This window comes from Candidozyma pseudohaemuli (genome assembly GCF_003013735.1).
Source record: "Candidozyma pseudohaemuli strain B12108 chromosome Unknown scaffold00010, whole genome shotgun sequence".
Lineage (NCBI taxonomy): Eukaryota > Fungi > Ascomycota > Pichiomycetes > Serinales > Metschnikowiaceae > Candidozyma > Candidozyma pseudohaemuli.
Genome location: NW_020194444.1, coordinates 486763 through 512048, shown reverse-complemented (window position 1 = coordinate 512048; position 25286 = coordinate 486763). Strand labels below are relative to the sequence as shown.

The 25286-nt window shown below is 49.2% G+C and overlaps 8 protein-coding genes across 8 annotated transcripts; 5 read left to right on the top strand and 3 right to left on the bottom strand.

Moving 5' to 3' along the window:
- Positions 1 to 862: 862 nt before the first annotated feature.
- C7M61_003843 (uncharacterized protein) lies at positions 863 to 1981 on the top strand (the record flags this gene model as incomplete). Its single annotated transcript, XM_024859177.1, has 1 exon — positions 863 to 1981. One exon carries the CDS (start codon positions 863 to 865, stop codon positions 1979 to 1981), a length of 1119 nt encoding a protein of 372 aa, XP_024712851.1.
- Positions 1982 to 3935: 1954 nt separating this feature from the next.
- Positions 3936 to 5111, top strand: C7M61_003842 (uncharacterized protein; the record flags this gene model as incomplete). Its single annotated transcript, XM_024859176.1, has 1 exon — positions 3936 to 5111. One exon carries the CDS (start codon positions 3936 to 3938, stop codon positions 5109 to 5111), a length of 1176 nt encoding a protein of 391 aa, XP_024712850.1.
- Positions 5112 to 7719: 2608 nt separating this feature from the next.
- Positions 7720 to 8886, top strand: C7M61_003841 (uncharacterized protein; the record flags this gene model as incomplete). The annotated part of the gene is made up of 1 exon (XM_024859175.1): positions 7720 to 8886. The coding sequence occupies one exon, from the start codon at positions 7720 to 7722 to the stop codon at positions 8884 to 8886; it is 1167 nt and encodes a 388-aa protein (XP_024712849.1).
- A 280-nt stretch (positions 8887 to 9166) lies between these two features.
- On the bottom strand, positions 9167 to 10177 carry C7M61_003840 (uncharacterized protein; the record flags this gene model as incomplete). Its single annotated transcript, XM_024859174.1, has 1 exon — positions 9167 to 10177. The coding sequence occupies one exon, from the start codon at positions 10175 to 10177 to the stop codon at positions 9167 to 9169; it is 1011 nt and encodes a 336-aa protein (XP_024712848.1).
- Positions 10178 to 12128: 1951 nt separating this feature from the next.
- On the top strand, positions 12129 to 16329 carry C7M61_003839 (exosome catalytic subunit; the record flags this gene model as incomplete). Its single annotated transcript, XM_024859173.1, has 2 exons — positions 12129 to 13204; positions 13374 to 16329. The coding sequence occupies 2 exons, from the start codon at positions 12129 to 12131 to the stop codon at positions 16327 to 16329; spliced, it is 4032 nt and encodes a 1343-aa protein (XP_024712847.1).
- Positions 16330 to 17224: 895 nt separating this feature from the next.
- Positions 17225 to 17836, bottom strand: RIB3 (3,4-dihydroxy-2-butanone-4-phosphate synthase; the record flags this gene model as incomplete). Its single annotated transcript, XM_024859172.1, has 1 exon — positions 17225 to 17836. The coding sequence occupies one exon, from the start codon at positions 17834 to 17836 to the stop codon at positions 17225 to 17227; it is 612 nt and encodes a 203-aa protein (XP_024712846.1).
- A 451-nt stretch (positions 17837 to 18287) lies between these two features.
- On the top strand, positions 18288 to 18695 carry C7M61_003837 (uncharacterized protein; the record flags this gene model as incomplete). Its single annotated transcript, XM_024859171.1, has 1 exon — positions 18288 to 18695. The coding sequence occupies one exon, from the start codon at positions 18288 to 18290 to the stop codon at positions 18693 to 18695; it is 408 nt and encodes a 135-aa protein (XP_024712845.1).
- A 950-nt stretch (positions 18696 to 19645) lies between these two features.
- On the bottom strand, positions 19646 to 24848 carry C7M61_003836 (uncharacterized protein; the record flags this gene model as incomplete). The annotated part of the gene is made up of 3 exons (XM_024859170.1): positions 19646 to 20888; positions 22166 to 22979; positions 24131 to 24848. 3 exons carry the CDS (start codon positions 24846 to 24848, stop codon positions 19646 to 19648), a joined length of 2775 nt encoding a protein of 924 aa, XP_024712844.1.
- Between the last annotated feature and the right edge of the window lie 438 nt (positions 24849 to 25286).

Here is a 25286-nt window from a genome sequence, read left to right as displayed (position 1 = left end):
TGTCAAATCCATTTTAAAGTGAAAAAAACCTTCCTTTTTCCTATCCCCAAGAAATCAAAATAGACACCTCATCCCCCATGGTCCCCCCTGATTGCATTTTCATTTTTACTACCCCCCCCAGCCTGACGCGAACAGCCCAGGTCCCCCCAACGCCCCATTGTTCACCAATGACCCATGAAAAACCAGCTTTAAAAAAGAAAGGAACAAAAAAAGGAAATAGCGGAAAAAAAAAAAAAAAAAAAAAAAAAGCACAAATAAGCCCCGGCCCCCACATTCCACCACACGCCGTGGCTGCAAACATCCCCAATAATTAATTCCATCCGTCTGCCGCCAGTGCAAAACCTCTACCCTCAAACAGGCCCGCTCGTCTATCTCAACGATACACGCCGAGCGCAATTCAGCGGCTGCGAAAAGCAAGAATCGAATTTCACCCGATCCAAAAACAGCCTTTTCGCAGCCACCCCATTAAATTGCAAAAATCTTCATCGAACAAATTCTAAGAATTCTCGGCTCCTCCTGGCCCGGAGTGCCGTGGCTCCGTCCGAATGACCGGCGCTGCCCCGCCAAGATGTGCCACAAAACCACAACAATCACCGAACCTCCATTCAACTGAGATCGCATCCAAGATCTCGCCAGGCCGAGCCCGCACCCCACAAATTAACTCCCGCGAACCACATTCTTCTTGCTCTTCAGCAACTGATTGTTTAATCGTCAATTGTACAATTAACTGACTTGCTAATCGAAAGCACTAGGGCCACTCCGCCTGCCCCACCCTTATCTCCCGTATCTCCACGAACGGCGCTCTGCCTATTTAACCCATTGTCCTGGCCCGGTATTGTCCTGCCCTGGTATTCATATTGTCATGGTTTCTGCCTCGTTCCTCTGCGGCCTAGCTACCGCACCATGGCCCATTCTCAAGACAGTGCTCCAGTTCTACACCACCGGCACCACATACACAAGGGCGGACCCGGAGTTCAAAAACTCCCTCCGCTGCAACATCGTCTTTGCCTTGATGAGCCACATGGGCGACTACGTCACGCAGCACGATTTCCAGGCTTTTGCTAAACCCGTCGATTTCAAGCAATTGGAGCCGCCGTTGAACCAGGAACCCAGTCTAGGCGAGCTCGTGGCAGACAAGGACAACTTGACGTGGGTGCTGCGGCCCGAAAACGCCAAAAAAGCCATACTTTTCTTCCACGGCGGCGGCTACGCCATGCCTCTTCTAATCGGCATGGTCCAGGGAATCCTCGCCTTGCGCTACGCCCTAGCCTCGCGCGACAAGTACGCTATCGCCTTGCTCGACTACCTGGTGACTGCTTGCGACAAAACGTACCCCACGCAGATCCACGAGGCCACCGACGCCTACAAAAAATTGTCCGATTTGGGCTACGACGTGGTGATGCACGGCGACTCCGCCGGCGGCAACTTGGCGCTAGCGGTGGCCCGTTTTTTCTCCTACCCTGACGAGGCCAGGGCCCATTTTTCGCAGTACCGCCAGTTTTCGTGGAGTTTCGATGCGCCCGCTCCGCAGCACATGGTGCTTATTTCGCCCTGGGTGCAACCGTCCAAGGCGCCACAGCGCACGCCGGGGGTTGACCATTCCGGCGACTCCAGCCCTCGAAAAGCAGATATGGGAAATTGGTACTTGGGTTCGGAAAAATACAGTGAAGTGTGGCCGTTTGTGGATTTCGAGCAGACGAACTACGAGGAGCACTGGGCTCAGGTTCCCGCTTTCAACGGGCTGGGGAGTGCTCTTTTGACGTATGGTGAAAGGGAGCTTTTGCGCCAGGGCCAGGAATCGTTTATCAAGAAGAATTGTAGAAATGTTACGGTGAAGATGCAAAAGGGTGGTTTTCACGATGTGATGCTTTCGGTGGAAACGAGGAATTTGGGGTCGCCCGAGGACATTGTGGCCGGGAGGCATAAGAAGAAATGGGGGTACAGTCAGCTGGCGCTGTTTCTTGATGCGATTGCGACCTAGTACGAGCTTACGACCTAGCTCGAGCTTGCGAGTTGCTAGGGAGTGCTCGATGCTAGGGAGCGGTAACTAGACTGGGGTAGTTTGGACGATTTCAAAATGAATATTGAAGGCTATCTTGGTGACGCTTTGGAAATTGCAGTTTTTGCTCGATGCTAGGGAGCGGTAACGGTTGGGGTAGTTTTGGGAAGATTGGTATTGAAGGCTAACTTTGTGATCTTGGGAATTGCAGTTTTTTGCTCGATGCTAGGGAGCGATAACTAGGTTGGGGTAGTTTGGCCAAATTCAAATTGGTACTGAAGGCTATCTTGGAGAGGTTTTGGAATTGCAGTTTTCGCTCTTTAAATCTTGGAGAGGTTTTGGAATTGCAGTTTTTTGCTGTCAGGAAAGATATTGATAGAGAGAATAAGGATACTTTTTGAAGCATTTGGGCTGGTTCACGTTGAGTGTTGTTTGAAATGGCTGAAATGGATCGTTACTGAATCGACCGGAAAAGTGAACCAATCTCAATAATACAGTTTACTGAGTCAACTCCCGTTGGTCGCTTTAAGTGATTTAAAATTCATTAACCTTGTTGCATACATCGATATTAATTGATTTTAGTGTGCCAATCAGGTTGATGGAAATGGTAACACAGCGAGCCCAATCCAAATAGCACACCGGTCCAGTGCAACATTCCAAATATCACGATACACATCTTCCTGGCGAACTGCCGAGTTTCCAGCCGGCGACACTATCCTCCCCGTCCACCAAAAACTGGATCCAAAAATTCAAACACCACAATACCAGACCTACTGCCTCACGGCTTTCATCCCCACGGCCACCCCCACAGCACTTCCTACACCATCGGACCCAGGGACCACCCCCAACGCCTCGTCCTCCACAGCTGACCCCACCATCTGAGCTAGACCTCGTAAGTGCACCAGGCCCACGGCATTGTCCAAATCTCCGGACTTTCCTATTGTTACAAAAGGCCGTCCGGCGGCCTTGGCAGGGACTGACAGGCTGCGATGGTGCGATTCAAATTGTGTTTTGCAGCCACGGCGGGACCCTCCAGCACCGCGGCACTACATAGAGCAAATTAGAAAAAATAGAGAATCCAAAAAAACCAAAGTCCTCCCGCCCGTGACCGGTTCCATCGCGTGAAGGCAAAAGTGACACAAAGCAGTACCCCACATTCGGCTAGGAACAATAATCGGGTCGCACCAGATCTCGATCCTACAGCCTATTGCAGTAGCCGATTAGCGGGCGGTGACCAGGCCAATTGTGCTGACTGTGCCGTATGTTCTTTTGCTGGATTTTGCATTTATTCCTTTTAGGGTTGTTGTTCAGGTAAGTTGAGCCGGCAACAATACCGTCCCAGGTCCCGGGGTCACAGAATTAACGCTCTATTTCGAGTTTGAAGAGATTCAGAGTTGAGGGTTTTCGGAGTACAGAATTTCAAAAATCTCACAAAAACGAGTTTTGGCCTGAAATGCTCACCGCACTTTGCACCAAAAAGCACCATAATTTCCCAAATCGCGCCGGGATCTATCCTTTCTACGCCGCGCCGGTCTATCCTTTCTACGAGGCAGGCCTCTGACGCACCATTCGTTCGGCCCATGCAGCCCCATGCAACTTTAAGTCCCATCCACCAGATCCTAATCGAACTCATAGCTAAAGGCGATACAAAGAAATGAAAAGACAAGAAACATAATCACTTAAAGCAAGTCGACAACGAAGCCACCCCACTCCCACTCCCACTCCCACTCCCACTGTCCATAAACATCGTAGAAAGCATAGAAACTATTCCATCGACTAAGACCTCCAGCTGGGTCCCCACTTATTGTCTATCACGCCCCCAATACGTCCACCCCATACGTCCCCCATACTTCCTCCCCAAAACGCATCCTCCCGCACCTCCGCCAAGCCTTCACCCCGCCTATAAATACCAGACATCTCCCCAGATCTGCCCCCCATGCCCTCCTTAGTCTCCCGCTTAACGTACCCGCTGCCGCGCCTAGCGCTAGCCGCCATTCTGGTGCCCTGGGTGGCTGCGAAATCCTTCGTCCAGTACTACACCTCCGGCACCATCTACCAGAAAACAGACCCGGAATTCGACACTCTCTACAAAAACGTCTTGGTGGCGGTGTTGGCCGTGCTTGCCACGGCGGCCCTGGCCACAGACGCCAAGTTCATGCCGTACCCGATGAAGCTGATGTTCAAGAAACAGCGTGGTCGTGGTGCTGCCAAAGAGATCCCGCACTTTGGCGAGACGGTCGCGGGCGAAGACACTTTTCTCTGGGTCGCGCGGCCCGAGGCTGCGAAAACAGCCATCTTGTACCTCCACGGCGGAGGCTACCTGTTTCCTTTGGCGCCTGCCCAGCTAGTAGGCATGATGGGCGTGTGGTGGGCTGTTCTGCTGGAAAAACGCCAGAACCTCGCCATCGCCGTTTTGGATTATAAGCTCACCACCTACGCCCACTACTACCCAACGCAGCTCTACGAGGCCACCAGGGCGTACCGGCAATTGGTGGATTTGGGCTACGAGGTTGTGGTGAAAGGTGATTCTTGCGGCAGTAACTTGGCCCTCGCGGTGGCGCGTTTTTTTGCCTACCCGGCAGAAGCTAAAGCTCATTTTTCGCAGTGGCCCCAGTTCGACTGGGACTTTCTGCCGCTTCCCGCGCCCAAACACCTCATTCTCACCGCCCCATGGACCCTGCCCACCTGTGCTGCGGTACCCTTCCCGGGCATGAACCACAAGGGCGAGTTCATTGCGTTGAGCATCAACAAAAAGGGAAAGTTGTACATCAAGGGTCTGGACCGCGACGACGTGGCGCCGTGGGTGGAGTTCAACGAGACCAACTATAAAGAGCACTGGGCCGAGGTGCCTGCTTTTAACGGCGACGGGTCGGTGCTTTATATTTATGGCGAGCGGGAGTATTTCCGTGCGAGCCAGGAGAGTTTTGCCGAGGAGTGCGGCGTGCACAATTTCGACTCGGTGATGCAGCCCGGGGCGATCCACGACTGCTTGTTTGTGGTGGAGGTGCTTGACATTCTGGGCAAAAAAGGCCAGCAGGCGATGGTCCGGGGCGACCACCGCCAGAAGTTTACGTTTGGGCGGATTGGCCGGTTTTTGGATGAGATTTTGTGACGCCCGGCTTTATTTAATAGAGCGATGTTATATGAATTGATGAATATGCTGGGAGGGTGTAGCGTGGGGGGTGTACTTCATGCGGTTTGGCGGGACATTTGGCCATGTAGTGGTGGAATGTCAGATGTTGGACTGTAGTTTTTCAGTTGGTTGTTTTTTGATGAGTACGTGCTGGACGTTTAGGTAGGTAGTATGGTTCAGAAGATCTCTGTAGGCGCAATGCGAATCAGGCTAATGTATAGTGTCTCGTTCGTATTCTATTTCATCGTCTCTAACCTGAATTTTTCAATGATTTAGAGCTGTCCGTTTGGGTTTTCACATTTCACGCCATCAACGAATTTGCTTGAATCAAATGGACCGTTATATTGGGGTTTGAGGTGGGGGATCCGCGACTGTCACTTTGGCTGCGAAACGCATAAACCTGTCAAGTGCGGATAACCAAAAATCGTGAATCCAGCAGATGCGAAAATTTCAGCAAAAATCGACGTGACACAAGCTCCAGCAAAAGCGGCTTTCATCGCAAGTAAAAAATAAATTCGAAAACTGCAAAAAAGAAGCTTCCCCACCAGGAGTCGAACCTGGAATCTTCTGGTTCCAACAGAAGTGGTTACTTATCGTAGCCAGACGCCTTGACCATTGGGCCATGAGGAACGAAGCTTAAAGTGCGAAAATGCGCGTTAAATATGAAATGTAAGCGATACGTTTAGCTTCTTCTCAAACTATCAGTTTTTGTCCGATTAAAACCAAACTTTCGGAATTCATACTATCAAACCCAAACAACAGAAGTGCAGCTTTTCAGCAAAATCTGAACACCTGCAGCACCTTACTCTGCCCTGGTTTCGGATACAATGGATATCCCTCAGCTACACTTGATATCTGAATTCACCACACGCAAACACCACTATACACCCAAAAAGGGGACATCAAAGGTTAAATTTCTCCTCCCTACCCGATAGGACACGTCACAAATCGCTCACAATCGTAAATTGAAGACTTTGACGCCCTCACCGAGAAATCCCTCGAGATTATCCACTTTTGCCATCAATCCAAACACTTCTGACCGAAAACAGCCAGTCGATCCAAACAATCTCGGAAACCCGGATGACACAAACGCAAAGGACCCTGAACAATCCTCTCGAGACAGTTATTGACCCACATTTCATGCTCCCATTGATTGAGCAAGGAAGTCATTGTCCCACCGATGACAACTTATCAGCGACATGTGGCCCCTCATCAACAAAGAGAAATTTCCAACAGACAACTCCTTACACAAAAGCTTGCCGTATATCAGGCAACGAAAAACCCTTGGTGCATACGAAGGTCCGCATACGAGGCAATTACTATTGAGACATGAACAAAAACAAAAATAATGAGCACCGATCGAATTGGAAGAGTTATTACCGACATATCCGATACGGATAGAGTGTCCTTTGTGCGACAGGATCCTCATCCAACGGTTTTGTAAACATGTCTACCAATCACAAAGCTAGAGGTATGACCCTTACTTTTGTGCCCACCCTCCCTGATCTTACAACAATTCAAATCCGGGAAGGTAAATCATCAATGAAGACTTTGTGATTCTGAGCAACTGGCCCCCACGGTACTCCAAAGCCGTTTTGCCTCCGGAGCACTCTCAAACCCGGGAAAATGCAGCAGCACCAAAAAACGCTGCGCATCAAACACATCTTTTACTAAGCTCGGTAAAGAACAAAACATCGTTCTTAAGCGAGGCTTCTTGGGCATAACGGTTTCAGGGGAACAGTTTACACCACATCTTCGTCGGGAAGGTGTTTCAAAAAGGTCTTGTTTCAAAATCGGCTTGAGAAATGGGGGGTTCGGACCGGTGGCCCTCAGCCCCGACCACTTGCTCCCTAAGGCACGCAGCAATTAGCAGGAAAATCATCGGGACTACAGCCAAAACGTCACAAAGGAGATGACGATAGGCTACTAATTTGTGAAATTTGTCAATTGACCAACACCCACTGGTTGCTCAATGCTGGTTGCGGTGTCTCTAGACTCCAACGCCGACATTAGGGGTTGAAACAATTTATTGTTTACCTTGCCAGCCACTTACACTGCCTCTTAAAGTGGGTGTGTGGCTTCGGCTGCGAAATGACAAAATCGCTAAGTCATGCTCGCACGTCAAGTGCGGAAGCGACATTCGCCGAGAATGTGTCAGCTTTCGATAATTGCTAGGCAGAATTTAAAAAATTTAGGTCAATTGCGTTTCGCCATGAAAATGAGCCCAAATACGATCACAAAACGGGTCGCAAGGGTCCTATTTGTGAAGGTGGGCCGTCCACCGCAGTGCTTTTAATAGCACAGAGCCGACATTTTGGTCTCTCAAAATCGCTCTCAACTGCGATCCCTGCAGGTCTGCTGCAAGTCATTACAGCTCCTGATGCGGAACCTTGTGTTTGGGTGCGAAAAACACAAGCGTCTAAACCCAATTGCTTCCGAACCGCTGCATGTCGTTTAACACCACCTCTACCAATGGCTTTCGGGTGCATCTGCGCCTCTAGATACGCCTCCAAAAATAGCTGCTGCCTGTGGAGCCGCCGGGGTATAAAGTCAGCCCGTCCCGCTGTGTTTCATTCACCAGTCAATCATGAAGTATTCAGCACTTTTGGCTATCATTGCCGCCGCTTCCGCAGCCCCAGCCTCCATTTCTAACACTTGGAGCACCTTGACTCCTACGGGCACCTTGAACGAGTCCGCTTCTGCTATTACCTCGATCACCGGCTCGTACGCCCTTTCCATCAGAACCGTTTCGGCTTCTGTTTCTGAGGGCATTTCTCTCGACAAGAGAGACCTTGTCAACCAGATTGGTGACGGTCAGATCCAGCAGCAGACCGCTGACGCTGAGACCAAGTCCGTTGTCAACCAAATTGGCGATGGCCAGATTCAGCAGCAAACTACCGCTGCCGCTGAGCCAACCACTGCTTCCGTTGTCAACCAAATTGGCGACGGTCAGATCCAGCAGCAGACTGCTGCCGCTGAGACCAAGTCTGTCGTTAACCAAATTGGCGATGGCCAGATCCAGCAGCAGACTGCTGCCGCTGAGACTAAGTCCGTTGTCAACCAGATTGGCGATGGTCAAATTCAACAGCAGACTGCTGCCGCCGAGACCAAGTCTGTTGTCAACCAGATCGGTGACGGTCAAATCCAGCAGCAGACCACTGCTCCAGCTACTGCTTCCGTTGTGAACCAGATTGGCGATGGTCAGATCCAGCAGCAGACTGCTTCTCCAACCACCGCTGCCGTTGCTAACCAGATTGGTGACGGTCAGGTTCAGCAGCAGTCTGTCGACGCTGAGTCCGTTGCTCCTACTCAATCTGTCATCAACCAGATTTCCGATGGTCAAATCCAGGCTTCTGGCTCTCCAGACTCCTCCGACGCCGGCTCCCCTAAGCACTACTTTGAGGAGACCTGTGTCGCTGACGACTCCTTGACTGTTTCTCTTGTCGATGGTGAGTTGAGAGACTTCAAGGGCAGAGTTGGTGCCATTGTTGCTAACAGACAGTTCCAGTTCGACGGTCCACCACCACAGGCTGGTACCATCTACGCTGCTGGCTGGTCTTTCGTTCCTGCTGAAGTTGCCGGTTTGGGCGAGAAGGAGTCCGACACCAAGGAGGGCGGCTTCAAGTTGGCATTGGGTGACCAGACCACTTTCTACAAGTGTCTCTCTGGTGACTTCTACAACTTGTACGACGAGTCCATCGGCGCTCAGTGCTCTGCCATTGAGATCTTCCTCTTGAAGGCTGTGGACTGTTAAATGCCGCTGTTCGGCTCATTAAGCACAGAGGAGGCGCTGGTGCATGACTCTGCTGCTTTTCAACTTCTTAAACGTTAACTTTAAATTCGGTTTTGGGACTCCCAAAAGTTCTTAGCATCTCATAAACAAATCGCAACAATTAGTCTTGTAGGCATCATCAGGCGCTGTGGGCTGTAGGATAAGCGACGAGCATCCGAGACCCTCGCCCTGTTCTATTTTTGTATGGAAGATCTGGGAAATCGGGAACCAGTGCAGCAACTCATAATAGCCAAAGTCTATTTTACACACTGGCGCCAGCGTCGGGCTCCAATTGCCGAAGCTCCATTCTCATCGAACGGAGCCAATCAAGCAGAACATCGTCGAGATCTAAGTCCGCAGGAATCAAGATCTCCGAGGCGGTGATTTCGATTTTCCGTAGGCCCGGGACCCTGACGATGCTGCTGGGACCCTCGTCGAGCGTTTTTCTAGACTCTGTCTGCTTCAAGTGGTGCGACCACCTGCTTGCGTTGCTGGATTGTGAAGCCACCGGCGCCAAACGAGGGTGGCTTTGCTCGGGCACGTACGGAGGCAGTGCTGACGAGTCCTGGGCCTCTGGAAGGTCTTTAGATTCCTCGGATTCCTCTTCGGGGCCCTTTTTCTCGGGGTTTCTCCAGAAAAGGCCACACTCCGCCGGAGTCCACCAGTAGACAGGGTACCGTCTGAACACGTTGCCGAAAATACACGCCACCGGGATGATAAGCACCAGCAGCACGAGCTGCACAGGCAAGTACCACCAGCTCATGTTCCTCACGTGCTGGTCTATCAGAGGAAGCATCGCCAGGGCTCCAGCAGGCGGATGGACACAATTGCAGATGGACATTGCCACCGAGGCCACCGCCACACTGAGGCCCGCAGATGCCCATGTGTGAGAACGGCCTCCTTCAGAAAGGTAGAAGAGTTTCTGGATGCAGATGCCGATTAGTGAAGACAAGAAGTGGCCCATAAAGATGTTTCGAGGCTGGGCCAACGGGACCTGGGACGCGTTGAAGCAAAGAATGGCCGTCGCCGCGTACAGCGCTATGATGTTGTTGGCGTCGTGGCTGGTGAAGACGGTGTGGTTCTGGAACACTCCAGCCAACAAGGAGATACCACAGAAGGATGCAACGAGGATTTCAAGCCAGATGAGGTAGTCGTGGGTGGCAGCGGCGGGGTAGCCTCCGAGAAGACGCCGAAGAGGGCCGGGAAGACGGTACACCTGGCTCTGTGGAATGTACTTTGTGGTGTACTTGTCTAGGGAGAAGGTGAAGACCATGTTGTTTCCCCAGATTTCGCGCTGGAATTGAGGTGGGGTGGGTGGTTGTGTATGGGGGGTGGGTTGGAGAAAAGGTAGTGATATAAAATTGGGATTTGGGGTTGAAGGATGGTTTGGGAAGTTTTGGAAAAGGTGGTTTTTGGGGATGGGGTTTGTGGAGATGGCTTAGGTGGTGACGATGGTCGGAGTCAGGCCGGAGTCAGGAATCTCGGACTTTGGCACAGGGTCCTCCAACTAGGACGTGACTTTTAAAGTGATTGAAAATTTGGGGGATTTTGAAATTTCGGGCTTTGGTGCTATGGGGGTGCTGGGGGTCATTGGGCTGCTGGATACGGTCAATGTGATGAGCCGTTGAGACAATGAGCGTCTGCCTGACAATGTAGAGGAGCCCTGGTGGTGTGATTTGGGCGATTTAAGGTGATGTTTTTTTTGGTGAGATTGGGATTTGGGTGTTCAGGGAGCTATGGATTGGTAGACTTTGCATTGACATTCAAGGTGGGCTGGGTTTTGGCAAGGGATGGAGATGTGGATTGTGGCCTGTGCATCTAATGTGGTGAATGGATGAGGATTGATGAATTGGTGGAAAACCAGTCAATTGGATCTGGAAACAGCAATAGGTGAATTGGGTGCCGTTTGAATGTCATTAGATGAAGCGAGTGAAGTAACCGCCGACTACCAGTCAATGATAAACGGTTAATGCTCACATTATGTTCCTATGGATTGAAGGCTACCGACCAGTTCAATTTATACATTCTCAAACGACATTCGTACAGACAGAGGCTTGTGTGCTGCCTCACCATAATGAGGAAAAGAACCCCCCTCCCCCCCCGTAATGAAGAAAAGAAAAGATCCGAATCAGACCGTTTTACTTGGTAGCTCAACTCACCGCCTCAACTCACCGCCTCGTCCTTTTCAATAACCCCACCTGCCACCCCCAACATCACCAGATCACCAAAAAGTATAAAAACCCCAGACCCCCCAAACACAAAATTCTCATGACTCGCTCTCCTTATCGAACCACCGCCACCTCGTGTGACTCCTCCTAGAGCTACAAAATCACCAATCCCTCCACTAGCCAACCAAAGTCAACAACGAAAATCCAACCACAAAGCATAGACTAATCTCGTTTTTTTGGACAAATGGCCAAATCCAAATCAATGACACCTTTCGTGAAACCAGATCCTTGCAACCGACTAGCTCTCTCTTCGTGCAGGCAGCGAAGCTTTTGCCATGCACTGCCTATGTCACCCGCAGTAGCGAGACGTCACTCCGGGAACATCGGAAGGGAGCCTTCCGCAACTCAGCCGGCACTAAAAAAATAATCCAGTGATAAAAAAAAAGAAGCCTCCAACAATTGATAAATGGAAATACTGAAAAGTGGTAATCCTGAAAAACCATTTGGGCATTGCCACTGCTCTCAATGCTACCCCAAATGGTTCACCAAAACACTCACATTCTCCATGCGACTCAGCCAAATGCGGCGTCACTCTGAATCCTGGATCCGCCGTCGTGGATGGATCGGCCGTGGATGGATCGGCCGTGGATCCTGAATCTGCCATGGTGGATTTGCTAAAAATGACGAGCCGCCATTGTAAAGACACCTCCTAGCTTGGCGCTGTGCGTTTTCTGGAACAAACCCCACATTGCTGCGACCCAGCAACAAAGCGTGAGCACCGGCCGTCGGGCACGAATATCGCCAGAAACCCAAAACGGCGGCTTCTCCTTGAAATCCACCGCCAAAACCGCCCTTTCCGATCACAGCCCATCTTTCAAAATTCTCGGGGCACCCCCGGATCTGTCAAAACATGCACCGTCTTGTTTTGCTCAGCCTCGCGCTGTCAGTGCACGGCGGCGCATCGGCACCGTTTTCCTGCGTTCTTGGTTGCTGCCCAGCAAGACAAATAAATAGCATTTCCATCACCATCCTTCTTTTTCCACCCCGTCTATTCCCATGCTGTCCTCGCTGCTGTCCCGGACGCCCAAGTGGCTCCGCTTCAAAAAAATCCACTACTACCTCATCCCGCTAGTGGCATTGGTGGTGTGGTGGGGCATGCTTATAGCCTTGATGCTGGCCTGGTCCATCCAGGGCCACCCCATGTACGCCTTCATGGATGAGTACCAGAAACCCGTCTACATCTCCGACATTGGCGCCACAAACCTCCAGCCTTTGTTTATCTCGTGCACGGGGTTCCAGCTTATATTCTTTGTGGGCACCTTGTTGATGGAGTTTGTTTTGCGGAGAATGAGGAAGTTGCAGCCGTACGTGTCCAACAAACAGAACTGGTTTGCCATCGTCAGCATCATCTGTGCCTTAATTGGCCAGTTGGGTATTCTCATGGTGGCCATCTTCAACACCAACGCCTTCCACGCGGTGCACATCACCATGGTGGCTGTGTTCATCTTCTTCATCTTCTGGGCGTGTTTCTTCAACTTCCTCAATTCCTTCATTTTCGGCAATTTCCCGCTGAGATTGCACCCCAACCACGAGAAAGTCATTTTTGGCAAGCACCGCTGGGCTAACTTGTACATGGTGTCTTTCATCTTCAAGCTCATCTGGCTCATTGCCGCTGTGGTTTTGGCTGCTTTCTTTGGCTACTACATGAAACACGGCCAGGATTCAAAATCCGCCGCTTTCGAATGGACCATCTCCTTCTGGTACGGTCTTTTGCTTATCTTCTGGGCCATCGACCTCTTCCCATCCGCCGTGAAACACTACAGAGTGCACCACCCGGAGGAGTACGACACGGAGTTTGTCGACAGCCACAAGCAGGAAACCACCCAGGTGGGCGGCCACAATTCGTTCCAGCCTATTCCTAAACGCCATTCTTCCAGTTCTGGCATCGACGACACTACCTTGAACCTGCCTCCTAGAGCAGCGCATTTGCACGAGCCCAACTCCGTCAATGTGAACCCCTACGACGGCGCCATCACCGTTCCAGTGCAAGAGCCCGACCAGGAGTTCCAGGATGCGTACAAGAGCCAGGTTCCTCCACAACAGACATACACGGGCGACGCCCGCGTGCACGAGTTCCTGCCCCAGCAGATACGGCAAATGCGGGAGGACGTTTAATGACGAAAAACATATAGGCAACATCATTTTAGAGGTGGAGTGTAGATTTATGATTGTAGAGTGATGGTTACTGGGGTGGCTGCAAAATGGTGTACGGGTCTTTCAGCACACTAACCAAGCGATGAGAATACCAGAACCAGTCTTCAACGCCATGCTTCTGAAGAAAAGACTCTCGCTGGGGCTCACGGCAACCCACAAGGTTTTCGTCCGTTCCCGCCACGGCGGATGCACGAAAATCGTCAGAGAACACTACCTCCGTGGCGATATACCGTGCTACTCCAAGCTCTGCAGAATCTGTCCAGAAGTAGTCCAGCCTGATGCCCAGGGCAATTTGCCTGAATTCATACTTTCCGACTCGCCGTTGAAGCTCAAGGACGGCGTGGGCCACTACGTCATTGTCGACACCAACGTGGTGTTGCAGGCAATCGATCTTTTGGAGCATCCGGACTGTTTTTACGATGTCATCATTCCTCAGGTTGTGCTTGACGAGGTGAAGAACCGGTCGTTCCCGATTTACCAGAGGCTCCGTGCGCTTGTGAAGGCCGCCGACAAGCGGTTTGTTGTATTCCACAACGAGTTCAGGGAGGACACTTTTGTGACCAGAATGAGAAACGAGTCCATCAACGACAGAAACGACAGGGCCATTCGCCGCTGTGTCAAGTGGTACAAGGACCATTTGAACGTGAAGAACAGCGCCACGCCGGTGAACATCGTGTTTGTGTGCAACGACCGTGAAAACAGAGAAAAGGCGATTGCTGACGGCTCCGATGCCAGATCGCTTGTTCAGTACATCGAGAGCTTGCCTGAAGGCGAGGAGCTCCGGGACTTGATCCCGACGGAAAACGAGTCGTTCGACAAGAACGCCAACGAGATCTCGTTCCCCGAGTACTACTCCACCTCGAGAACCATGGCAGGCATCAAAAACGGCACCTTGTACCAGGGTGTGATGAATATCTCCGCATACAACGTCTTGGAGGGCTCGCTCAGCACGCCAGCGTTTAAAAAGCCGTTGTTGGTTGTCGGCACGCATAACCTTAATAGAGCGTTCAACGGCGACCTTGTCATTGTGGAGTTGCTTCCTAAGGATAAGTGGAGAGAGCCTTCGTCGACCATTGTGGAGGAAAGCTCCATCGGTGCAAACGACAATGCCGAGGGTGATAGCAAAGAAAGCGTTATTTCCGATAAAGAGCGCCGTGTGTTGGCCCAAGAGGCAGTGAAGGCTACATCTGCTCACGAAAGGAAACTCCAACCTACAGCCAGAGTGGTTGGAATCACAAGAAGATCCTGGAGATTCTACGTGGGTCAGATCGCCCCATCCTCGGTTTCCGTGGAGGAGGACACCGGAAACTCCTCCAAGACCTGTTTTGTCATTTTGATGGACAAGCTTCTCCCCAAAATCCGTATCAAGACCAGAAAGGCCAAGGACCTTCTAGGGCAGAGAATCGTGGTTTCTGTGGACTCGTGGCCTGCCGATTCGAAGTACCCACAGGGCCATTTCGTGAGGAGTTTGGGTGAGATTGAAAGCGTACAAGCCGAAACGGAGGCCTTGCTTTTGGAGCACGATGTGGAGTACAGACCGTTCTCCAAGGCCGTTTTGGACTGTTTGCCCAAGGAGGGTGAAAACTGGGTCGTTCCTGAGAAATTGGACACCGACAAGCAGTTGAAGCAGAGAGTGGACTTGAGAGACAAGCTTGTGTGTTCCATTGATCCTCCAGGATGTGTGGATATCGATGATGCTCTTCATGCAAAGCAGCTCCCCAACGGCAACTACGAAGTTGGTGTCCATATCGCCGATGTTACCCATTTCGTGAAACCCAATACCGCCTTGGACAACGAGGGTGCTTCTCGTGGTACCTCTGTGTACTTGGTCGACAAGAGAATCGATATGTTGCCCATGCTTTTGGGTACGAACTTGTGTTCTCTTAAGCCCTACGTCGACAGATTTGCCTTTTCGGTGATCTGGGAAGTGGACGAGAACGCCAACATCGTCAAGGTGGACTTCATGAAATCGGTGATCAAGTCCAGAGAAGCGTTTTCGTACGAGCGTGCTCAGAACAAGATTGACGACGAGTCCCAGCAGGACGACCTCACCAAGTCCATGAGAATCCTCCTCAAACTCTCGAAAAAGCTCAAACAAAAGAGATTGGACGCTGGTGCGTTGAACTTGGCTTCTCCAGAAGTCAAGGTGCACATGGACAGCGAGACGTCTGATCCTGGCGAGGTTGAAATCAAGAAATTGTTGGAAACCAACTCCTTGGTCGAAGAGTTCATGTTGTTTGCCAACATCTCCGTGGCACGCAAAATCTACGAGGCATACCCACAAACGGCCATGTTGAGAAGACACGCTCCACCTCCAGCCACAAACTTCGAGGAGCTCAATGAGATGTTGAGAGTGAGAAAGAACGGCATGTCCATTTCTCTTGAATCCTCCAAGGCGTTGGCCGATTCCTTGGACCGCTGTGTGGATGACAAGGACCCCTACTTCAATACGCTTTTGCGTATCATGTCCACCAGATGCATGATGGCAGCGCAGTACTTCTCGTCTGGTTCCTACGGATACCCCGATTTCAAGCATTACGGTTTGGCTGTTGATATCTACACGCATTTCACCTCGCCCATCAGAAGATACTGTGATGTTGTTGCACACAGACAACTTGCAGGTGCCATAGGCTACGAGAACTTGGACTTGAGCCACAGAGATAAGCAGAAGATGGAGATGATTGTGCGGAACATCAACAAAAAGCACAGAAACGCCCAGTTTGCCGGCAGATCGAGTATTGAGTACTACGTTGGCCAGGTGATGCGGAACAATGAGTCTGACCAAGAGGGCTACATCATCAAGTGCTTCAACAACGGTATTGTGGTGCTTGTGCCGAAGTTTGGTATCGAGGGTTTGATCAAGTTGGAGGTTCTTGGCGACGTGAACACGGCAGAGTACAACGAAGACAAGTACGAGTTGACGTTTACTGATTACAAGGGTAAGAAGAAGACGGTTGCCGTGTTTGACAAGGTGACTGTTGAGGTGAAGTCTGTGAAGGATGAGGTGAGCGGCAAGAGAAAGGCTCAGTTGAGTTTGGCATGATAGATTTATAATAAGATAACGGCATGAGGAGGATGTAAGGAAAGTGTCCAAGCAGCAAAAATTTAACATTTTCAAAGATTTTCATGGAAGCTTAGGCGAAAGTAACATTTTTCGTGGAATTTATCAATTGAGGGGTTTGTATCGCAAATAGGTGAAATGGTTATGGGTTGAGATGACCATAGTATTGTCCAGTGATGATGTCATGACATCCGTTATCAAAAGAACAGAAATTGGAAATAGACTGGGATACAACATTGTATTTAATTTCCACGACAATCTCGTCTAAAAGAAAGTTACTACTGGAATCGATGGGATTATCACGAATTCGACGATATGTAGTTCAGTCCAGTATGGTGCATCCAACGCAATGACGATCATCAACGACAGTACACATATTTGAATTCCACTAATTCGGCTCAAAAAAATAGAAAGCATTCAAAACCATTTCATCACAAACACACTCCAATCGTCAATATGAACAATATTAACACTATAAACATTCATCGTGGAAATCGTCATGATACTGAGAGCGACCCCACATTTTACCACTCAGTACTGAGCATCCAAGGTAGCCATACAAACCAGCAAAAAGCACCAATTTCCTAAATCCAATCTTACAAAATCCATATCCATTCAAATACACCTTTAAACTCCTCCCCCACGGCCTCTCCCCCAAGACCTCCCCCAAGACCTTCCTCCCTCCTCCCCCACTCGGACCGAATTTTTCACTCGGCTTGTCCCCGGATCGAGCATCCTGTGATATTCTCCCTACACATTCCTCTGTTTTGCGTCTATTCGCCCAGGCGCCTTAGCACCTGGAAACTGGCGCCTAAGCTGGCCTAAACTGGCCCCAGGCTAGCCCCTGACATCCTATTTACGGTCAATGCTATGTAGTCTATTGTGCGTTGATGTGGTTGACAAGCTGCTCGATGGTGATGATCTTGATGCCGTGCTGCTTCGAAAACGCCAAGCAGTCGTCCAAGCGCATCATGAGCCCGTCCTCGTCCCTGACAAGCTCACAGATCACCGCTGCCGGCTGCAATCCTGCCAATTCACAGAGATGCACGGAAGCTTCCGTATGGCCTCTTCTCTTGTTGAGAAGCCCAGGCACGGCTCGCAAAGGCAACACGTGGCCTGGTCTGATGAAGTCGTCTGGTTTGGACTCGGCGTTGGCCAAGGATCTGGCGGTCAAGGCTCTGTCGTGAGCTGAAATGCCTGTAGTGGTTCCGTGGGCGTAATCGCATGTGACGGTGTAGGCGGTGCCGTGGCGGTCGGTTCTGTCCTTGAGCATGGGCTGGAGATCGAGCTGGTCGGCTCTTTCCGTGGACAACGGAGCACAGACGTAGCCTGAGGAGTATCTGACCAAGAAGGCCATTTTCTCCTGGGTGGTGAGTTCAGCAGCGATGATAAGATCGCCCTCGTTTTCTCGGGTCTCGTCGTCCATCACCACGAGAAACTCCCCCTTTTTGAACGCCTCGATGGCGTCTGGGATGGGTGTAAATGGCATGGTATCGGTGGAAGGTGGAGTGGAGGTGTTGAAGTAGTAGCAGAAATTGGCTGCGAATCCAGAGGCAGGAAGGTCAGGCGATTAGTCAGACAGACTAAGATGACAGCGGGTGACTAAAAAAAACACAAATGGGGACCCACGGCTTTTTTTCTTTTCGCTGGTTTTGGAGCCAGATTTTTTTGATAGCGGACGGCGGCTTTATATAGACGGCCTGGCGGGGCTTTCGTGTTTTGCACCCACTACGGTGAAAGCGGCCATGCAGCCGGAAGAATGCAGCCTGCTGTCAAACGAAAAATAAAAGCGCCTGTCAAAAGACGACGTTTTGTCGCTTTTCGCCTATAACAGGTTATTCCGAATCGGCCTCCGGCTCTAATTAAGCCTCATTCCACACCGCCTTCTGGCGCCTCGTCTCGGTTCCTGCAGATCTGGAAATCCACAAATCACCACCAGCATGGAAATTAAGCCCACAGAGATCCAAGGCACGGCGCCCGACGGGGCGGGTTTCCGTTTTTACAAGGTCGATTTTGTCGATAAGCTTGTGGTTGGGATTGTTGTGGACGGCGTCATGGATGCCCTGTTTGATCTTCCGCTTTCCACTCTGAAGGTGATCGATGAGGGTGTGATGAAGGAGGATTCTTTGGGGGTGGAGCCGGTTGTTTTGGTGGGTGATCCGCAGAATTTGAAGCTTCAGGTCGTGGCGGGCCAGATCGGGAAGGTGATATACTCGCTGGGGAACCGCAAGAATGTGATCTTGAGCATGGGTCTGCGGTGGTGGGGCAGAGACACCGAGGAGGGGGACTTTGACAAGTTGGTTTTTGTGTTGGAGAAGGTGAGGGAGTTGGTGGGCAGCCGGGGGTGAGAGTGAAGTGGCGGAGAAGGGGAAGAGATAGCGTTCCATTGGATGGATCACGGGTTTGTGGGTTACAGATTGGAATATCATGGCTGCCAATTGACCATTGAGCATTTGGCCTGAATGGAAGTTTGCTTTCAACTGATAATAATTCCTTGTATGGAAGTCATTGGATGAATTCAATTGGAAAAGAATGTCTCCATTGAATGGCGGTTGGAGAGCTCAATGGCTATCAGCTGTTTCCTCGTCTTCAACGCAAATGCACGAGAGAAATGGCCGTTTTGAAAGAGGTTTGGCAAAATATTTCTCTCGTCAATTTCTCGAGGGCCTTCTCCGGCTTTGAAGGTAACTTAACGACGAAACTGCAATTCTGAATCCAACTAAGTGGTTTAAATGAGGTACTTGATGGAGAAGTTCATCGAAAAAAGCTACTTCGTAAGATTTCCCGCCTCGGATCGAAAAATGCAATTCAAAGCTCAAGAGTACTGGCACCACCTGCGACGACACAAATCACACTGTCATGGTGACTGGGTAATATGGAATTACTTGTATATATACACAAAAAAGCTGTGCCTAGCGCTCCACATTGTCCCTGGTAGTGTTCATTATTTTTGTTGTAATGATTTTAAGCTCGTGAATATCTATCATTTGACTTCCAGTGATGTTCCTAAGTGAACTCTATATATCTATAGCTTTCTTCAAGCTATTATTCACACCCAAATCATTAGAAGAATGAATAACCAAGATTCAAGAAGGGAACCGACTAATTATCAACATTCAGAACGACGGTCTATATTAGGGTAAATAAATAAGTAAGTTAAAGCATCTGCTGCTCTCTAGCACATCTCGTCTCGCAGCCGACCTCATCGTCCCTTACAAAAATCAGGCTGTATCATAAACTTTTATACGTTAGTACGGCGGCTCAACAATTACGCCGCCCGCTGGCCGTTGCCCCCTATTTACAACATCTCGTACTCGACAAACACCTTCCCCACGTATCTATTCGACTGTCTGATACCATCGAGAAGCGTCTTCTCAAACTCGATGATCTCCTGCAATGGAACATTGCCCTCCAGGGTAAGATGCAAGACGAGATTAAAACGGGCGCCAGCACTCAACACCGAAAGGTCCTTCACGGCGAAACGCTGGTCCGCAGACTGCGACAGAGCAACCTCTGTTTCGACAATCAGGCGAATTTGCTGGTAGTGTTCCAGCGCTGGTGGGTCCGAACGGTCCACAAGCTCAAACCAAGCCTCCTTGAAGGTACCCCAGCCGGCGTGGATGATCAAGATCGACACAAGGCCGCCTCCGACGGCGTCCAACCAGGCCAAGTTGAAGAGCACACCACCCATGACGGTAACAAACGCCACGGCCGCGGTCAACGAGTCCACACGGTGGTGCCACGCGTTCGCCACAAGCACCTTGGAGTTGGTCTCGTCCGCCACGTCCATCGTTTTGCGGTAGAGCACCTCTTTCACACCGATGGAGCCCAACGCGAGCCACGCAGCGTTGATATTGGGCAATTGAGGCCCGTCAACGTCGTGCGTGTGGCCCTCGACGCCGCCGTGGGAGTGGCCGTGGATAGGTACCAGGGCAACCCACTCATAGGCCTGTGGTGGAAGCGAGTACTCGAAGATCTGGAGCAACGATGTCCAGCCCACAGAAACACCCGCAGCGAGAAGCACGCCGCTCACCAAAAACGTGCCCACGGCCTCGATCTTGCCGTAGCCCAAGGGGAAGTTGGTCACGGAGCCTTCTTTGGAGGCCACATTGACCGTGGCCAATGTGAGGAAATCCGCCACCATATCGGAGAGCGAGTGGATGGCGTCGGCTATAAGCGCCTGGGAGTGGAAAACGACGCCACCGACGGCTTTGGAGCCCGCCATGGCAACGTTGACTAGGAGCCCGATCCATGTGATTCGGACGGCCGGATTGGTGGTGAACCCTTTGCCCAAAAGCTCGTTTGGCTGGTGGCTATGGCTGTGGAACACGCCGTGGGAGTGGCCGTCCTCGGAGTGGGAGTGGCCGTGGCTCTCGTCCTTGTGGGAGTGGTCGTGGTCGTGTTTATGGTCGTGTTTAGTGGCGGAGACGTGTTTGTCGATGTTGTTCGGATTCAGGTCGTTTTTCGTGTTTTTGACCGGAGAATTTCTCAAGGGCGCCACGGTGGCGAAAAGACAGCGGGGGCTCAATAGAGCCATGCCCCTGGGGCGTGTTCTCGTTAGTAGGCGGCACGCTAGCATAAAGAGAAGTAGTAGATCGGTGCCGATAAGCGGACCGCGCAGGTGAGGATGGAGTGGTGGAGAAGAAAAGGGGGAATTTTTGGGCTTTTTGGATTGGGGCGGGAAGCTGGTCTTTTATATTTGGGAAAAAGGGGGGCTTGTTGGAATTGGCGTTTGGATGTGGGGTTTTGTGGATTCTGGGTTATGGTCTGGTGAGGCTAGTGGAGCGATGCGGATCGGTGGTGGAGGTGGTTTCTACATGCATTTTGGGGTTTTTGCAACTGAGAGTTTTTGATGGTTTTGGGTGAAAATGGGTTTAGTGTAATTTGGAGCTAAATGTAATTTGATGTTAAACGGGAGGTGAATGGCTGAGGAACATTAGTGTATGGTGTGGTGGAATCGAATGATTTATTCATCAGTTAAAAGTCCCAGCAAGAATAGAAGGTTATGTGTTTTTCACAATTTTGTGAATCAAGTCATCAACCTACCTAAGCTGGTAAAATTGATACTACATTTCAATTCTTCCCCTATCGAGTTAATCCTACTTTTCATCGAACCTAAGACAGAGAAGCAAGCTTCTTTAGAATTATTTCCCTTGAAATTTCACAGTTCGTGCTGATGGAGCTCATTTCTCTCCTGACAAAGGATGTTGTGATAATCGCTTTAAAACATAATCGTTTGGTCAGCCTGCTTGCAAGAGTTGAACATCACCATACCCGTAACCATAAAGTTAGTATTTGGCATGTAACCGTGAGCAGCTAAAACTATAGATAAAGCTAAATCCATAAAACCCAATGAAGCATAAATGGGTGCTTTTCATTGTATTTCCACCGATGTATCCAATCAGCAGGCAATTTGTCCTTGGTTGATCTTACGAATATGATCATCATTTATATTAGACTCCTACATCGACTTTCTCATGATAAGTATCCCTCTTCGTTAAGACAGGAAGGTGGAAAATAATCCTTCTTACATACTTCGTACACTTGACCTTTTATTAGAATGGTGGGGTTTACTTACAGGCGAGAACAAGCAAGCCAAAAAGCGTTAACGAACGATAAAACTGCAAATACGAGAGCAATGATATGGATAGTAGGAGCTGGTGAAAACAGCCTGATATCGAAATACCATGCGGTCAGATGAAACACCTCCATACCATCATTTACTGCCACAAGTGAAAAGATACACTGCAGGCCGTAGGAGACCGCAAGAAATAGAATTAGTGGGCTATTTTCGTCGCAGTCACCCATCCATATCCACATAATAAGCGAAAGAGACAAGACGGCAAAAATCATGGTCAGCCAAGAAGCGAAAAGCTTGAAATCCACAGCAATTTCAGCTCGAGGCAACGATTCAACCTCGTCGTTAGTTAAGCCCTTGTAAAAACAAACCAGTTTACCCAGAGTACCACGGCACGTTTTTCTTCTTTCTAGTTCCTTCTCCAATTTACCTTGCACATCACGGTATGTCAGCATGAACTTTTCACCAAACTGAGGTGGATTTTCCATTTTGTTGAATTCGGCAATTTGGACGCCGACGTCCTTCAATATAAGGCCTTCTGGCGATATTCCTTTGTAACACACCTTTTCAGAATTATCGTTCTCTCTGCATACTCCAGAATATGTCACGGTGTAGTTTCCATGGGGCCATTGATCTGGTAAAAGCTGTCCAATGTTCTTTGTTGATCCTTTAAAGACCTTCTCCAAAGCGTTCACAGTGCTGTTCATCTTAGAAACTAGGGAGCTGTCGTACTCACAAATTTCATGTGTCTCTCCTGTGATATAAAGGGATCGGAAAACAAACGTTATGTAGAATAGAAGCCAACCCATATAAAGTAATGGAGGAATATAAAGCAATGGGCTTTTGATAGTGCTGAAGAATTTTTTTGAAGAATTTTTATGTTTCCCAGGAACAGATGTCGTCGGTTCTGGCACAGTCGGTCTCTGTGCTTCCAAGTCTGCTTCTTCATTTATGATATTGTCTTTCGTGACGTTGTCTTTCATGACGTTGTCTTTCGTGACGTTGATGATCTCGATGGGTTTTTCATTCATGACGTTTTCTTTCATGACGTTTCCTTTCATTGTGGATAGTGGATAGTAAAAATTCGGATTTTTTTGGCCATGGTGACGACTTTATATGGAAGTGGGGTGCCACACAGAATATTTTGCAATTCGGAAATTGCCTTATTTGCCATCCACGCAAGCTTCAGTAATGGTTGGAATGACCTGAACGATTCTAGATTGTAGTTCCCTGATATGGAACTGCTTCAGCCAAGACTGATTTCTTGGGGTCTCTCGTGAGTAAAATACCACATTTGCAATTCCGTGGGTGATACCGGAAGTGGAGCCTCCACAACTTCTAGTAAAAACGACTTTCAGCAAATTTTGCTGATTGGCAAAACTCTGATATAACATAACATTCTGTGAGTACGTTGGATGTTGTTTTTGACAAATGCTAAGTGCAACTACAGAAGACAATCATCAGCAACGAGTAGAACCTCCCTTTTTCACTACTGAGATGAAGCCAACTATGGATTTTTTTCTCACGATTTCATTATCCTAATTTCAAGTACCTTACTTCGATGCTTTGTTTTAAGGTCCTGTCTGATCGAGTAAACTTACTCTTCAATGAACCCCATACAGATACTCCTTCGAGACACAATCTCCTCGTATTTTCAACAGCAGACTGCGGGCTGGCTTAGTTCAATTTTCTCCTTATGGTGGAAGTGACGAGTTGCGATAATAAAACATATTGACATCTTGTGACACACTAGACTCCTTCCTTCATTCCATTCCACCATAAACCTCTGTAAACGAAAGTTTACGATATACGTTGAAGGCCAAACTGTAAGGCATCGTAGACCCGCTTCCAAGAGCTAGAATAGAACCAGCATCAGTATACTGAACCTCTCAAAATAGTCTGTAATGGCGTAGATGATTCAATACAGACGTTGCCGAAGATCTTTTTTCCTCTGCATTAGATTTTTTTCCCTCTGCATTTCAGCAAGCGATAACAGATACCATAACGTTACAAATGCTAATACGATCGCAAGCACATGAAGTGTAGGGGCTTGTGTGAACAGCTTAATTTCGAAATACCACCCGAGCAGAGGTAAAGCATCTACCTTCAGTAATGCAGTCAGAAGTGGAAAAACAAATTGCAAGGCGCTGAGAGATAAAGCGCCAATTATTGCAAGATCATGGTGGCTCATCCACAAGCCCACACTTATCACACCAATACACAAAACAACAGAAAAGATGTTGACCCACGATACAGCAACCTGTACAGCCAAATCTACTTTGTCTTGAGGCAAAAATGATACCTCGTCGTTAGTCAAGCCCTTGTAATAGCAAATAAGGTTACCCAGAGTATTGCGGCACGTTTTTCTTCTTTCTAATTCCTTTTCCAATTTGCCTTGCACATCACGGTATGTCAGCATGAACTTTTCACCAAACTGAAGTGGATTTTCCATTTTGTTAAACTCGGCAATTTGGACACCGACGTCTCTTAGTATTAGGCCTTCAGCCGACCGTCCTTTGTAGCACACCTTTTCAGAATCATCGTTTTCTCGGCATACTCCAGAATACGTCACGGTGTAAAATCCATGGGGCCATTGCTCTGGTAAAAGCTGTCCAATGTTTTTTGTTGATCCCTCCATTGCCTTCTCCAAAGCGTTCACAGTGTTATTCATACTGGAAACTAGTGAATGGTCATACTCACATATTTGATGGTTCGCCCCTGTGACATATAAGGACCGATAAATATATGTTATGTAAAATAGAAGCCAGCCCAAATATATCAAGGGATAAATAGCCAGTTTTTGGTATAGGTAATTGCTGAAGACATCTTTGCAGTAGTCTCTTATTCTAGCAGGCGAATCCACGAAACTTGTCGTTTCTGGTACGAACTGGTTCGGTTCGTCCAAGTCTATTTCTTCTCCCATGGGATGTTAGATGGTGGGAGATTCTGGAATTATTTGGGCTATGGTGCAGACTTTATAAGGAAGCAGGGGTGTCGATCATATTATTTGACAATTCGGGCGACTTATATTATTGGTCATCCAGGGAGCTACAGTAATGGTCTTAAAATAAAATCAAGGTCCGCAGAAGGATTCCTTGATTTTATTAAGAGGCAAGGTTGATTTCGATGTTGAGGCCTCATGAACAGAATACCACATTTCCAGGCCCCTCGGGAATTAACGATAATGCATAACTTCATATGCGTCTTCAATGAATGTGATTTTCACCGAATGTCGTCATTTCCGGTTGACAATTTGTTTTTTCCACTTTTGTCATTTCAATAGAGGTTCGGTGACAACGTTGAATGCTGTTTTGCCAAGGTAGATGTAAGTATTTGGGGGTCTTTGAACGGAGCTAGTCTG